The sequence below is a fragment of the Syngnathus leptorhynchus genome, chromosome 2, assembly GCF_054491065.1.
Source record: "Syngnathus leptorhynchus isolate UIUO chromosome 2, UIUO_Slep, whole genome shotgun sequence".
In the NCBI taxonomy this organism is placed as follows: Eukaryota; Metazoa; Chordata; class Actinopteri; order Syngnathiformes; family Syngnathidae; genus Syngnathus; species Syngnathus leptorhynchus.
In genome coordinates this window covers 4,437,815-4,452,668 of record NC_141196.1, presented here as the reverse complement: position 1 = coordinate 4,452,668, position 14,854 = coordinate 4,437,815, and the positions used below count along the sequence as shown (strand labels likewise).

General features: G+C 41.9%; 2 protein-coding genes across 4 annotated transcripts; one reads left to right on the top strand and one right to left on the bottom strand.

Annotated features, from left to right (window-relative positions):
- Positions 1-361: 361 nt before the first annotated feature.
- Positions 362-1,970, bottom strand: LOC147060205 (fatty acid-binding protein, intestinal-like). Its single transcript, XM_085903944.1, has 4 exons — positions 1,492-1,970; positions 1,009-1,181; positions 652-759; positions 362-557 (listed from the first exon to the last, which is right to left on the bottom strand). Exons 1-4 carry the CDS (start codon positions 1,556-1,558, stop codon positions 507-509), a joined length of 399 nt encoding a protein of 132 aa, XP_085760070.1. The 5' UTR covers positions 1,559-1,970; the 3' UTR covers positions 362-506.
- A 6,220-nt stretch (positions 1,971-8,190) lies between these two features.
- On the top strand, positions 8,191-12,104 carry LOC147060204 (doublesex- and mab-3-related transcription factor A1-like). Of its 3 annotated transcripts, none has more exons than XM_085903691.1 (4): positions 8,191-8,367; positions 9,363-9,447; positions 9,538-10,046; positions 11,540-12,104. In XM_085903691.1, the coding sequence occupies exons 3-4, from the start codon at positions 9,563-9,565 to the stop codon at positions 12,055-12,057; spliced, it is 1,002 nt and encodes a 333-aa protein (XP_085759817.1). In that variant the 5' UTR covers positions 8,191-8,367; positions 9,363-9,447; positions 9,538-9,562; the 3' UTR covers positions 12,058-12,104. The 3 variants fall into 3 exon arrangements, with proteins under 3 accessions (XP_085759817.1, XP_085759825.1, XP_085759835.1); XM_085903699.1 differs by lacking the exon at positions 8,191-8,367 and adding an exon at positions 8,729-8,935; XM_085903709.1 differs by lacking the exon at positions 8,191-8,367 and adding an exon at positions 9,036-9,052.
- The last annotated feature ends 2,750 nt before the right edge of the window (positions 12,105-14,854 follow it).

Below are 14,854 nucleotides of genomic sequence, written 5' to 3'. Positions count from 1 at the left end.
ATGTCCATGAGCGAGAACCTGTGCGTGTTCGTGTGTCTGCGTGAATGTGTCACGCCATTAGGAGCTACACAGCGCCATCTAGTGGCCGGAATGACTTGTTGCGCCCACAGCCCTTTAGGTATTACAATAATTCTACAAGCTTTATCACTGTTTAAACTATTAAAAAACAACAGCAGTTCAATTACACTTGGACCACTGTTTAATACCATTATTATTTTTAAATATAACTTTGAATATTACATTTAAAATTTTAATTCAAAATATTAGACGTATGTTGGCCTCGTGTGGACAGTTGCTGTAATTACAGGCATCTAAACATCCAAATGAAAAAAAACTGCATCTGAACACTTTTAAACGTATATAAACTTTATTTAAATTATTTGCAAAAAATTAACCATTTACATGGATTTGATGGAAAATGTTAAGAATATTGCTTTGAGTTCCAATTATGTTTCCTAAAATACAGAAAAAGAAACCTACAGTTGGTAAAAAAAAAAAAATCTAAATTACTGCTTCTTGAAGATCCTCTTGGCATCCACACCTTCATAGTTGTAACTCTGTAGGTGTGGAGAAAAAGGAAGTTTAGAAACAGCATGGAAGCAATTGTCTTTTCTTACTTGGTACTTTCCAAAGTGTCTAAACACCACTGACCTGCACTAGTTCTCCTCCCAGCAGGATCCTGGTGGTGGTCAGCACCTTGTTGTTGTCCTTGCGTGTGAATTTGCCTTTCAGCATCTCGCCCTCCATCTCCCAAGTTCCCTGATGGACAAACGCCAAACAACTTTCGCAGTCAGCCGAGTGAGTATGCATTCCATCCATACTCTTCATGTCCATGTACTAGTATTAAGTGTAATCGTGTACTAGTGGTAGAGAAATTCCTCAATAGTTTGTTATTCCTGTAGGACAACTACATGTTGTTGAGTCATTCACTGCCATTGACGGCTATAGACGTCAAAGATCCATTGTAGTGAGCTGGCAGTGAAAGAGTTAATCGATTAGGTCACTCACCGAGACCTCTGTGCCATCGGCCAGACTGTAGTCGAAGGGAGTACTGAGAGTGAAGTGGATGTCTTTGGTGCGGAAGGTGCTGGACTCCTTGATGTGGAAATCGTTTCCAGTCTGCTGGATGCAAATCTTGAGGTTGTCGTGCTCGGCGAGTTTGCGCTTCATCACGTTGATGCCTACATAAAAGGGAGGGTTGCGCCGCTGTGAGAGTGGCCTGACATTGACTTCCTGCCATCAAATTATATCAAATGCAACACGACTAACACTCCCTGCGCTGCTTCGGCCCGCCCAAAAATAGATCCCCCAAGAGTATCCGAAATAGGGATCTGCTACGAGTCAGTTCTTGTCCCCGAAGCCCAAACCTGTAACGGTGCAAGGTCTCAACCACGAGCAACTTTGAGTAATCGTTTCACCCTTGCGGAAGCAAGTCTGTGCACCTCAAAAGGTCCAAACGTTTGTGTGTGTCGACTGGTTCTTGACACTCACCCATTTGTTCCATGAAGGCGTCGTAGTTCTCACTGCGTTCCACCTTCCAAGTTCCGTCGAACGCCATGACTGCGGTCCGGGCAACGGGTGAGGGGCACAAGCGTGACCGTGGGATCGAGAATGTGCGTCGACCTGCGTTTATATACACCCGGCTTCGCTCCCCCTATGTCGGCGGCCCCCCTGCTGCCCTCGCGTGATGCGCTCCTTTATCTTTACCGGGCCCCGAGCGCGAGGGTACGCCGATAAATCTCGCTCCAGGAACACTGCGGTACTGTTCTCGGCAAAGCAGAAATGGAGGACAAGGATGGGCTGTTGTGTGGGGGCACTCAGTCAACTGAGCCCCCCCCCACCACCACTTCGCCCTCTCTTTTTGTTCCTCTCAGGGCCTTTTCAAACTGCGTTTGTGCCCGGCATAGAAATGAGTTCAGATCCCACGCTGGCAACTCGGACTGGCGTGATGCCAGTTTGTAGTGACCCAGAGGAAAAGTACCGACAATAATTGTGACTGGTTTGAGTTAGAGTTGAACTTTAGGGTAAGAGATGGGAGGGGTTAGGTTTAGGGTGAGGCTTGTGTTTCTGGTTAGGGTTGATGGTTGGTTTTAGTAAGTCCAGTAATTCACATATATAAACCGGCTGTAGTGACAACTACAATTTAAGTTGCAATATTCATGTTGGCCACTTGAGGGAAGCAGAAACAAGTTGTGCAATCATGCATTGGTGGAAATTATTTTGGTCCACAAACTGATGCATGAGACATTATTTGACTACCGTTATGTTTTATGTCAACTTCTTTGTATTCATTTTTTTAAAATCTTTTGTACATGGAAAGTTTGTTAAATTCAGACTGCTTTCCCCCCCCCCCCCCGCGTGATCTTCATCCCTCTCCATTTTGTTCCACTTTTGGTAAGTGAAGGGGCGTCACGCTCGGCTTGGGCCTACATCCTCCCGTGCTTTCCACCCGGTGCCCCCCCACTGAAATGAGGTGTGTGTGTGTGTGTGTGTGTGTGTGTGTGTGTGTGTGTGTGTGTGTGTGTGTGTGTGTGTGTGTGTGTGTGTGTGTGTGCTACCAGCATGCCTCCTGTGTGGGTTGACAAATGATCCACCACCCATGGGCCCTCATACTGCATGGATGCATCCATGATCTGCCATGCTTCTCTTCCTCCTCAGTATGTCGATGATGCGTCTCTACCGTTTACACAAATTCGTACAACGTTATCACTCTATCGGGATGTTGTCATCAATGTGGGCAAAATATCGCGATACATTTAGCAGAGATTCGTAAGCGCACGTTTAAATCTTAATCGGGCAAAAAGCTCTATTTCCAGCCAATTATCACAGAGCCAAGTGGGCAGATGTCCACGTCAATGGAGGCCAATCCAACATATGGGCAGGCAAACAAAAGACCTCGTTGATGATTGAGTGAGCCGCGTGATTAAACCGTCCTCCGTCGCCCTCCACAATCACAGTACAGCGGGTATAGGGTAACTTTCCTCCAAGCAAGACTGTGTGACAAAAGTCTTTCAAGTTCCTTCCCAGCTAATCTTGACGTTTCCTCTCCTCCGTGTGGTCATCCAAGGGCCGACCTGTAAGCTGTTAATTGCAGGTGGTGGTGCTGGTGCGCCGACTCTTTGCTCACTCCCACATCGCTTTTGTTCGGGACAAACAAAAGCCCCCCGTCCTTTGCTTTCAGAAGACGAGCAGGAACGGCGAAAGGATTAGCGCAATGTTTCTCATGACCTTTTAGATGGCCAGGGGCGGGGGTGCGCCCGAGTTCACAAGTAGAGTTGCGTGTTTGCGTATTGCCGTGTCATTGAATGCCACCTGATGATTTGGGCTGGGAAATGGAAATGGAATGGAAACGGTGCAGGACCTGGTGACCACTTTGACTCTCGAGTAAAGTTGTCTCTGAGATGCATAAAAATGACTGACAGCGCAGTATCACGATACCGACATCTAACATTGATATTGCGCTAAATCATACATGCATCTCATCTCAGGCTCAAATTTTTAGTCTTAAATTCGACAGTTTGTTGTCACAAGCTAGCATATTACTTTTGTTGAAATACATATATCTTTAAATAAATATATAAAATAAAATATAAAATAATAATGATATATCAAAATAAATATTATAATTAATTATAAAATTAAAAATATAAAATAGAATATAATAATTATGTATGTTCATGTAATATATAATGTAATAATATGTAACAATATAGAAATAATATTAAAAAAAGTTGCATTCTTGTGGCCAGAACCTCCACAGGTATTTTCCTCTCTAAGTTACTGGCCCAATGTGGTATTCATTGGGGCTTCTAATTTTGGGATCAGGGCCTAATGACAGGAGCAAAAGGGGGGCGGGGCATACAAAGGCCATCTAAGAGGACCTGTGATGTCACCCTGCGGTGGCCCATTGAAACAAAACGCCCCTCCGCAGTGTTGCTTTTTGTCCCCTTCCCATCCAGCACAGCACTCCATCCCTATAACGAGCGCTTTGTCGCCTCATTAGCTGACAAACTATTTTAAAGCTACATGTACCTTGAGGTGGAAATGATTACAAAACAAACAGACTCAAATTGGCCTATGTTGTACGTGTTGGGCAAATGGACGCAACGAAAATTTTGTCCGTTTCATACAAGTGATCTGCATGGTTGGAATCGGGCATATTTTGGCAAATGTTGTGACTTAAGCTTGAAGTCCACCCCCCCCCCCCTCTTTCTCAACATTTATGCACTGGTTCCTTTGCGCAGTCAAGTTTAGTGAGATTGACGCTCAGATTAGCAACACCTTGCCTGCGATAAGAAGGCGCGCCTGTTCCAGGATGCGCCTGAGATCTGTTAAGAACACAATTAAGACACTGTCTGGCCTTATCTACTCCAACTGCACTTATCCCTCGGCTTGAAACGCTTTCAAAACACCGGCTGCCTGCAATGTAACCATGCAAACCATCTTCCCTACAGGTATGAGAAAGTGTACAACGCAAGATAAAAACAAGTTGCACTGATGAAATGCCTTAAAAATATCATTGAGAAATCAAATACTTCCAAGGAAATGCACCTTTGAATCCAAAGGTCACGCAAAACGGTCACCATTGAACGTTAGAATCGATTATCCTACTGGATTCATTATTCCATCGGTTATTCAAATATAAATTGATTTGATTTCAATTATATTTAGGAAAATGTTTTTCCCGCAATTTCTGATTACGAACCAATTATTTTTTATTATTTGGTATTATTTAGTGATGACAAAGCAACTAAATGACATTTAAGCAATATCACACAAGAAGAATTGCTGGTCATTGTTTTCCAAAGTAAAAACAGATCTTTACAAATGTCTTATTTTGAAATAAATTTGATTCCATGAAGGACGAGAGAAATCGGAGAATTATTATTTTTGTGAGCCTGAAATGAGAAGATTTGTACTATCTTGAGTTACAAAATAGCTCTAAATAAAATATACAAGCTGATTCATTTGATAATCGATTTGTTGTCGATTAATCGATTAATTTGAACACTTCTGGAGTATACACAAATAAAATATTGTCAGCATTTAGTGTACTTCAATTGAAGTAGACAACTAACAATTGTGTATATTTGATGAAAGCAAAAAAACCTCAGCTTCAAGGTGGTGTAAAATTATTTTTTGTAACCGACAGACATCGTTTGCCAAAAATACGATTGCCAACTATACAGGTCATTTTTTTGGATGAATTTCTCCAATTTATTTTGCTGTTTGTGTTCGGTTGGCAACAATTTTCTCATATTTTGAAAATGTTAAATGTACACTTTGTTTCCAGAATCTGGTTGAACAATAGCAGTTCGCCATTGTAATCGTTTCACATCTTCCGATCCCCTATTCTCGATTTCCATGTCTTCCTCTCCCGCCTTGGCCGGTGGTCCGAGGTCTGGCGGGTATCCGTGGGGGCCCCTCACTTAGCTCCACGACGCCTCAGCGCCAGCGAACAATGGCGACGCCAAAGGCTTCTTCAGGCTACAAATGCGTGCCGGTTTGATGCACTGAAATGCTAATGCTAAGTGTGTTCATCTGCAAACACCAACGTCAAGCCCCGGAACGTTCCGCCAAATGTGAACAAACGCTTCTGACACTTTCAATGTGAGTTTTGCAACATAAACAATGCACAGCTGAGTGGCAGACCTCCGCCAAGGTTGGGCGTGGAACAAAAAGTGGGAAAGATAGTTAGCAGCATATTTGTTCACCCCAAATATTTTTCTGCAACCAACAAAAATGAGCCAATCAAGACTGAAAATGACTTTCCACACTTCATTTTAAAGTATTGTGCCAGCATTGATGGGTTTTAAATGATAACAAAAAATCATTTGTATTCTTTTTTTATAGTTTTTGTTATTCGTAATAAATTCTTTTTTTTGGGGGGGGGGGGGGTAATTTTAGATTTTTGTTGAAATCATTTTAATTCGATTTTTTACAGCCACTTACCACAATAACGGTGTTACAGCAAGAATTCTTGCATTTCGTCTTTTTTTTATATAAAATATCAAGAAAAATAAAATGAACAAGAATTCAATTTTGATGACACGTATGTTTTTCAATTTATTTTAAAAGAATCATCACATCACTGTAAAGAATATTTTTTGTATTTACCGTGTTTTTTATGCAATTGTCAACAAATCTTGATGTTGCGTAATCTTTCTTGACTTTAGTGCTATTTATATTACTGTTTCTATTACTCTGATTAAACGTTTAGTGTTTCACACCAAAACTACTCACATCCTGAGGAAAAAAATCATGACTTTTAATTTGATTTACATTTGAATAAAATGTCAATTTTCTTTATTTTTTCACCCCCTTACCCCCTCTTCCAAACTATGAAGGCACAAGAACAGATGACAGATAAGACTGCCCGCCACTACTGAAGTCTATTTGCAATGTGGAGTATATGGAGAGCACAAAGCTGGTTGCCAGATAAAAGAGGAGCAAAGCAAGAATAAGCGCTAGGCTCCAGGTGGCAACAAAGCACGACTTCCTTCCCCAGGACAAGATAAAGAGAACGTCTTTATCAGGTTTGATGTTGTGTCATTGTGGACTGAACTGAAACTTCAAGTTCACAGGCCTTTATCTGATCCGGTTACTTCTATTCAGGTCGAGTTTTTTTTGGGCGTCCAGTTTTATTTGCCGAATGTGAGAAAGTAGAAGAGCCACATTTGGAGTTTTATGTCAATAGAAAGTTGTTTAACTGAAAAGCTTCTTTGTGCTTTGGGGAAATGAATTTTTTTGGTTTGATTTTGAACAAAAGTGTCCCTTTGATTAATTAAAACCAAAATTCACTTCTGATTTTGTTTTGTTATTTAACAAAGCTCAGTAATTCTTCAAAAAAAAAAAATCTTAATTATCATTTTTTCATGAAAAACAAGGTGGGGGAACGCAGGAACAAATCCGCCCAAAAAATGAAAATAAAAAAATTAAAATCCAAAGTATGAAAACATATTGAAGGAAAAAAATCATGAACATGCAAATCTATTGGTGCTGAATTGCGATTATGTAGGGGTCAACTGTAGTTTTAAGTTGTAATAGCACCAATCACCACTTGATGGCAGACGTGTCATAGTTGCACTTCCAGTAGGGGATGATATGCAGGACAAAGTACCTCAAAAATATCTAAAAATGAGAAGTGATTTTGATTTTTACACTTGTTATTTTCTTGCACTAGTACCATGCTTGAACGGTATTTTTTACACTGCTAAACTTGTCATTACACTGAGTAAAAAAAACAAAAAAACAACAAATACATTGATAGCATTGTGTCAAAGTCGGTGCGGTTGAAAGATTTTCACACATTATTAACTCGAGATTGCTTGCGATCAAGTTGCAACAGGACGAACAAAAGTGCGTTTGTCAACTGAAGATGTTTAAATTCGATACGCTGGGGGAAAGAATAAGTAAACCGGGACAACCACTTTGTTTGTTTATTCTTCAGCTGTAAAACAAGGTCAAACTTGTTTGTTCTCTCGAGCTTGTGGGCCGATATCTGTATCAACCAGAAAAAGTGTCCAAACGCTAATCTGCAAACAAATTCTTACAGAAATTTGGCAGCCCTTAATGGGACAAATAAATGCGGGTGTTGAGTTGACGGCGTGTTACTGGGGATTAGATGGTCACAGCTGGAGTAAAACCAATTCTCCCAGTAGGTGTGAGTGTACGCCCACCCACTCTTTTTGTGGGACCCTGCCTGCTAGAGGGGATCAAGGAATGTTTTTTTTTGCGGGGGGGAGTCACTCAAATTTGAAGATAAAGCTCAAATCCTCTTAGTAAGGAGGAAATGAAGTCATTAGCTTTTTTTGGGGGGAGGGAATAGAATGGTAATAGATTGAATTAGATTAAATGAAAATATAATATAAAAGAAAAGCCGAGGCTAGCAGAGCCTATCCAAATACATCACACAAAATAATATGGGACTATAATTTCTCAATTCTAAGAAAAATTGGCGTCCAGTTTTAAAATGTATGGAGTCCAAACAGAAACATTTGTGAAAATGAATGAAATTAAAAATACAACAACTTTAAAAGTAATCCTTTTACAAGGCAAAATAAGCAAAGATGAATTACTCAAAGCTCCAAATTCAGTGCGCGATAAAGGCGAGGCCGCCGCCGCATTTGCTTCCCAGAAAATGCTGGCGACGCCAGCTCGAGATACGTCTCGTACGATCTCCGCAGCCAGCCAATCGCGTGGCTTCATCTCAAAGCGTCTTTTGTGCCAGCAGATTATTTTGCTTGGGGGTAAAAAAATAAAACACCGCATGTACAGGTACTGTTTTTCGTGCAGGTGTTGCAGGCCTGTTCCTGATAAGATCCGCCGCTCGGCGACGGATGGAACGGGCGTCCAAGCGAGGAACAGGTGAGCGGTCGCTGCTATCGCCCATTTGTACAAAATAAACGTGTTCATAATTCATGCAAAACTTAATTGCCTGACATGCAGATGTTCGTTGTTCCCGTGCCAAACCCCTAAATTTGCCAATTGAACAGCAGATGGTGCTGTTTCACATTTTTCCTCAAATATTGATTTGAAATTTAACACAGAGCAGTGACTCAGTTGTGTCATTAATCTTCCTGATCCGAAAGTTCTTTTGTGTTTTTTATGCAATACCGAGCAAATGTTCAGTTACTTCCGAAACCGGTCGTTCCTGCCATTGGAACAGCCTGGCGGGCGTGGCTAACTTATCTCTCTTTTTATTTTTTTTAATTTGGATCAATTGATTGGGGGGTGCATTTACCTAGCAACAGGTAGCCACAATGCAGGACAATCTGTCGCTTGTAACCGGAGAAAACGGGGAGTACTTTTGAATGTGGCGCACTTTCAATGAAACATGTGGCAAGGTGTGATTAGTCCTCCACCAATCACACAAGGCTAGTAAACAGAGGCTTTCTTCTTCACCCCAAGCTAATTGGTTGGGCAGAATAACCAGGTAGCTAATGAGTGGTTGCTTTGTCACCATTGTTGTGTTGAAATAATTCGAATGGTGACGTTTGATTGCTCACAAGCGCCATTTAAGACAGGATTTGAATCCAGCTCATTTCAAAAGGTTTTGCCCCACACAAGGCTACTAAACAGGAATATTTGTGGTTTCAGAAAAAAACCCCATCTGTTGTTGAACCTAACCCTTAGTTCATAAAGAAATACAAAATTATTATTATTTTTTGATTTAATTTATTATTATTATTGTTGTTGTTGTTATTGTTATTATTATTAAAACTGATATGCTAGAGAAAAAAACAAGGGCAGATTTGGAGTCAGTGCAAAAAAAAAAAAAAGCTTCTTGAAAACGTAACTTTTATCTTTGATTAAAACCATTTTTAGACCAGTGTTATTGAAAATAAATGCACGATTTGCAGGGGTCGACCGTACTTTGCTGTCTGCAAGCAGGTCGCCATTGCAGATGAGAATTTCATCTCAGTTGCCATACCTGGAAAAAGAAAGGTAAATTGAATCAAAACTCATTTGGAATAGACTAGCTAACATGTGACCCTCATGAGAATAAGCATTCAGTTTTTTTTTGTAACAATGCAGAGGACGGGACTGAGGGACTTCCTCAATGGGGTGTCAGGTTACATTCAGCACCACCTGCGGAGACGCCTTAAAGGGCTGCGCTCCGGTGTGCCTGCACCACTCGTCCACTTCTCTCAAGATGGACGGCAGCGCCAGACCGCTGGGCCTGAGCGCCCACGACTTGCTGCGTCCTCCGCCGCCCCCCCTCTTCCTACGGGCGTCCCTGGAGCGGGGTTACCCGCGCACCCCCAAGTGCGCCCGCTGCCGCAACCACGGCGTGGTGTCGGCGCTGAAGGGCCACAAACGCTTTTGTCGCTGGCGGGACTGCGTATGCGCCAAGTGCACCCTCATCGCCGAGAGGCAGCGGGTCATGGCCGCCCAGGTGGCGCTCAGGAGGCAGCAGGCGCAGGAGGAGAGCGAGGCGCGTGACATCCGGATGCTGTACCCCGGTGGGGGGCCGCCCTTCGTGCGTGCTGCCGCCGGCCACCCGCCAGATTTGGATGTGTTGCCAACCGACGCCTTGAAAGACGGTGAGTTTGAATATTTGACATGTAAACTACTGAAATCAGGTTAAAAAAAAAATCTTCTGCACGAGTAACAAGGGATTTATTTAAAAGCTTCCAAGAAAACTACTTGAACTTTTTTAATGCTGTATTTGTTGAAAACATTTTAGTTCCATATATTTAACTTTGTACATTTCGACACTTTGAGATGTTCTTTGCACAAATGTTGTCTTCTATTTAAGCCACTGGCGGAGCTAGAATTTCTTTCGTCTGGGTGGGGGCAGACCAAGGATATATTGGGGGCCTGCAAAAAAAAAAAAAATCCTGAAAAACACCCAAAAGTCAATTATCTGTCCAAGCATATTCCAGGGGTCCAGAGTCCCCGTGGCCACCCCTCTAGCTACGCTGTGTGTGTGTGTGTGTGTGTGTGTATGTGTGTGTGTGCGTGTGTGTGTGTGTGTTTTAAAATCACTTATAGGCAGTGACAGAAAGTTCATGAACCCGTTCATATTTGTGAACGTGAACTGAACGTAGCGCATTTTTGCTTCATGAAGGTTTTTGTGAATGTGCTCATTGTGGGGCCAATGACTGGTTTTGAATGGGAGTTCACTTTTGTGAAATCCTAACCTTGGTTAGGTTTTCTCTTCTATTTCAAAATAAAATCCCGCTAAACACACTGTAAATTAGGCTTAATTAAGATGGAGAAAAAGGATTTGGCAACCCTACAATTGTTTTTTTAAATAATAAAAAAACAACCTCACTATACATGGTCATTATTTTTTTAAACTGAAAAATCTGTTCATCTCATTTACTAATTAAAATATATTTTTTTATTATTTTAATTTTTTTTAACTACAAAAAGCCTTACTATAAATGGTCAATTTTTCACCAAAAAAAGCTTTGCTATGTATGGTCTTTTTCTTTTTTTACTAAAAAGCCTTGGTCTTCTTTTTATAAAAAAGCCTTACAATACAGGCATTTTTTTTTTTTTTTACTAAAAAGATCAACCTTGCTGTCCAATTTGAGAACTATGCATATTTCATTTTTGTTTTGTAATGATGACCTTAGTTAATACATTTCAATTATGAACTATGAAATGAACAAGTTGATTTAAAAATTTGTGAACAGAACTTTGAACTAGTTTGTGTAGAAAATGAACTTTCCCAGCTTCCAGCTTCGACTCATGATTGCTTTTAGCGAAAGATAGAAGTAAAGCGACAAGTTGGAACAAAAACATCTTGTCAGCAAGTCCCAGTCATGTCATTTTTAAAGAAGATGTTGAAGGAAAGTTGACAATGCAGACAGCCAATTTCAAGAATATCGGGCGGTGAAATTTTCTTTTTTTTTTAAACACAAGGGCTCCTTGACATGTCTTGATAACACAAAGTTGCAGGATTCAAACAATCTGATTTCATTTTGTACTTTAGTCATCCTAAGGAGTATGCAAAGTAGCAGGTAGTAAGTATTTGAATATGGCCTGGATACATCCAGACCTTTTAAGACCTTCTTTGCCGTTTCAGACGATCGCCTGAGCAAGTACCAATACGAGGTCCTGCGTCGGCCGTCCTCAGATCCTGAATCAGGCAGCGAGTCGGACAAACTCAAGAACTCACAACTCGACACTCTGGAGTCAAGAGCCAGATTGCGGAAAGGGGACAGCCTCAAATCAGCCGATGGTCCCGCCTCACCTTGCCCGCTCAGGTCTTCTTTCGTTCCGGCGCGGGATCCAGCTGGAACCAAGTCGGCGTTCGCGCCGTTCTACATTCCGCCGCCATCCGCCATAGGGGACAGCATTTACGGGCTGAACCCTCGTTTGGGCATCAACCCCTTATGCCTGGCCTACTCGTCGGCGAATGCCCCCAACATGGCCGGTTTGATGACGCCATACGTCACGTCAGGCTTAATGCCGGTGTTCCCGCTGCGTCCTCCCCTGGACGCGTACTCGTTCCCCGGCGTGATCCGAGACCTTTCATACCTGCACGGAAAGGAGCTTTTGTGCAGTGCCAGCGTGTATAAGCGCCTCACCACTGACAAGTGACTTCCTCATCACTTTTTTTACCTGTACATATTGTAAAATAAATCATATGCAAATATGTTTTTGTTTGTTTTCTGTTTGTGGCAGTCTCGAGTGTTTGAATGGACAGCAACACACAAGACACTAGGGTTTCAAACTAAGGTTAGGGTTTCAAACAAGGGTTTAAAACTAGGGTTAGGGTTTCAAATGAGGGTTTCAAACCAGGGTTAGGGTGCAAACTAGGGTTTTAAACCAGAGTTAGGGTTTCAAACTAGGGTTTTAAACTCGAGTTAGGGTTTCAAACTAGGGTTAGGGTTTCAAACGAGGATTTCAAACCAGGGTTTTAAACTCGAGTTAGAGTTTTAAATTTGGGTTAGGGTTTCCAACGAGGATTTCAAACCAGGGTTAGGATTCAAACTAGGATTTTAAACCAGGGTTTGGGTAGTCAAGGACAAACGCGGATGATAGCACAGGTTCCCTCCCTTTTGTTGGGTATGGTTGTTGTGATTGGTGTACTTTTCCACCAGGGGGCGTGCTGCCACCATATAAAAACCAACTGAGGTCACCCCCCCTGCAGAAATCTGAGACAAAACGACTAAGTGAGCGAGGATGTGTGCAGCATGGGCTAGTGATGTGCATTCCAGTTCTTTTAAGTGAACGGAATCTTTGGAATAAGTTTATTCCAAAGATTCGTTCAAAAGAATCGTTCACCGAATCGTTCGCAACACCTTATTTATTCTTTTTTTTTTTTTTTACCTCGTGTGGTGTATCTATTAAAGTGTCCATGAGATGTACCTAATACCAGGCCAGTTCATTAGGGAAAAATCATGGCCAAAGCTTAATTGAAAATGAAAAGTGCCACACCCGCCCTCACCCCCACTTTCTGATTGGCTGGTTGATCCGTGACGTCACACTGACACTCCATTAGGTACGCCGCCATTTTCAGGTGTACCTAATAACAGGCCACTTCATTAGGGAAAAATAATGGCCAAAGCTTAACTGAAAGTGAAAAGTGCCACACCCGCCCTCACCCCCACTTTCTGATTGGCTGGTTGATCCGTGACGTCACACGGACACTCCATTAGGTACGCCGCCATTTTCAGGTGTACCTAATAACAGGCCACTTCATTAGGGAAAAATAATGGCCAAAGCTTAACTGAAAGTGAAAAGTGCCACACCTGCCCTCACCCCCACTTTCTGATTGGCTGGTTGACCTGTGACGTCACACGGACACACCATTAGGTACGCCGCCATTTTCAGGTGTACCTAATAACAGGCCACTTCATTAGGGAAAAATCATGGCCAAAGCTTAACTGAAAGTGAAAAGTGCCACACCCGCCCTCACCCCCACTTTCTGATTGGCTGGTTGATCTGTGACGTCACTTGGACACAGGTGTATCTAATTACAGGTAATTAGGGAAAAAGTTTAACTGAAAGTGAAAAGTGCCACACCCGCCCTCACCCTCACTTTCTGATTGGCTGGTTGATCCGTGACGTCACACGGACACTCCATTAGGTACGCCGCCATTTTCAGGTGTACCTAATAACAGGCCAGTTCATTAGGGAAAAATCATGGCCAAAGCTTGACTGAATGTGAAAAGTGCCACACACACGCCCTCATCCCCACTTTTTGATTGGCTTTTTGGTCTGTGACGTCACACGGACACTCCATTAGGTACACCGCCATTTTCAGGTGTACCTGATAACAGGCCAGTTCACTAGGGAAAAATCATGGCCAAAGCTTAATTGAAAGTGAAAAGTTTTCAGGTGTACCGAATAACTTTATGCATTTTGTATGCGTCAAGAATGTGTATTTGACTACCTGCTCTTTATTTTGGGGGACACCAACACATATACACAACGTTGTCATGCCCAAAAAAATAAAAACAAGGAATAAAAAAAAACAGACAAGTTTTAACATAAATGTTTATTCAACTAATAATAATGATAAAAGTACATTTCAAACCAGCAATCTAATATGAAACCCTCGTTGGAAACCCTAACCCTAGTTTTAAAACCTAGTTTGAAACCCTAACCTTGGTTTAAAACCCTAGTCGGAAACCCTAACCCTAGTTTGAACCCCTAATTAGCGATCCCAAGACTGGTTGGAAACCCTAACCCTAGTTTGAAAGCCTAGTTCAAAACCCTAATCTTAGAAATCCTAAAAGTAGTTTGAAACCCTCGTTGGAAACCCTAACCCTAGTTTTAAAACCTAGTTTGAAAGCCGAACCGGGGTTTAAAACCCTAGTCGGAAACCCTAACCCTAGTTCAAAACCCTAATTAGCGATCCTAAAACTCATTGGAAACCCTAGTCAGAAACCCTAACCCTAGTTTGAAAGCCTAGTTGGAAACCCTAATCTTAGAAACCCTAAAAGTAGTTTGAAACCCTCGTTGGAAACCCTAACCCTAGTTTTAAAACGTAGTTTGAAACCCTAACCTTGTTTTAAAACCCTAGTCGGAAACCCTAACCCTAGTTTAAAACCCTAATTAGCGATCCCAAGACTGGTTGGAAACCCTAGTCAGAAACCCTAACCCTAGTTTGAAACCCTAATTAGCGATCCCAAGACTGGTTGGAAACCCTAATCTTAGAAACCCTAAAAGTAGTTTGAAACCCTCGTTGGAAACCCTAACCCTAGTTTTAAAACGTAGTTTGAAACCCTAACCTTGGTTTAAAACCCTAATCGGAAACCCTAACCCTAGTTTGAAACCCTAATTAGCGATCCCAAGACTGGTTGGAAACCCTAGTCGGAAACCCTAACCCTAGTTTGAAAGCCTAGTTCAGGGGTCGGCAATTACTTTTGGACAAAAAAATTCAGACAAT

Excerpts from the sequence above, each read along its gene's own strand:
- LOC147060204 (XM_085903691.1), top strand. The coding sequence starts at position 9,563 with ATGGGGTGTCAGGTTACATTCAGCACCACCTGCGGAGACGCCTTAAAG. Across the intron at positions 10,047-11,539 it reads AACCGACGCCTTGAAAGACG|ACGATCGCCTGAGCAAGTAC; the intron begins GTGAGTTTGAAT and ends TTGCCGTTTCAG.
- LOC147060205 (XM_085903944.1), bottom strand. The coding sequence starts at position 1,558 with ATGGCGTTCGACGGAACTTGGAAGGTGGAACGCAGTGAGAACTACGAC. Across the intron at positions 1,182-1,491 it reads CGCCTTCATGGAACAAATGG|GCATCAACGTGATGAAGCGC; the intron begins GTGAGTGTCAAG and ends CCTTTTATGTAG. Across the intron at positions 760-1,008 it reads CCGATGGCACAGAGGTCTCG|GGAACTTGGGAGATGGAGGG; the intron begins GTGAGTGACCTA and ends TTTGTCCATCAG.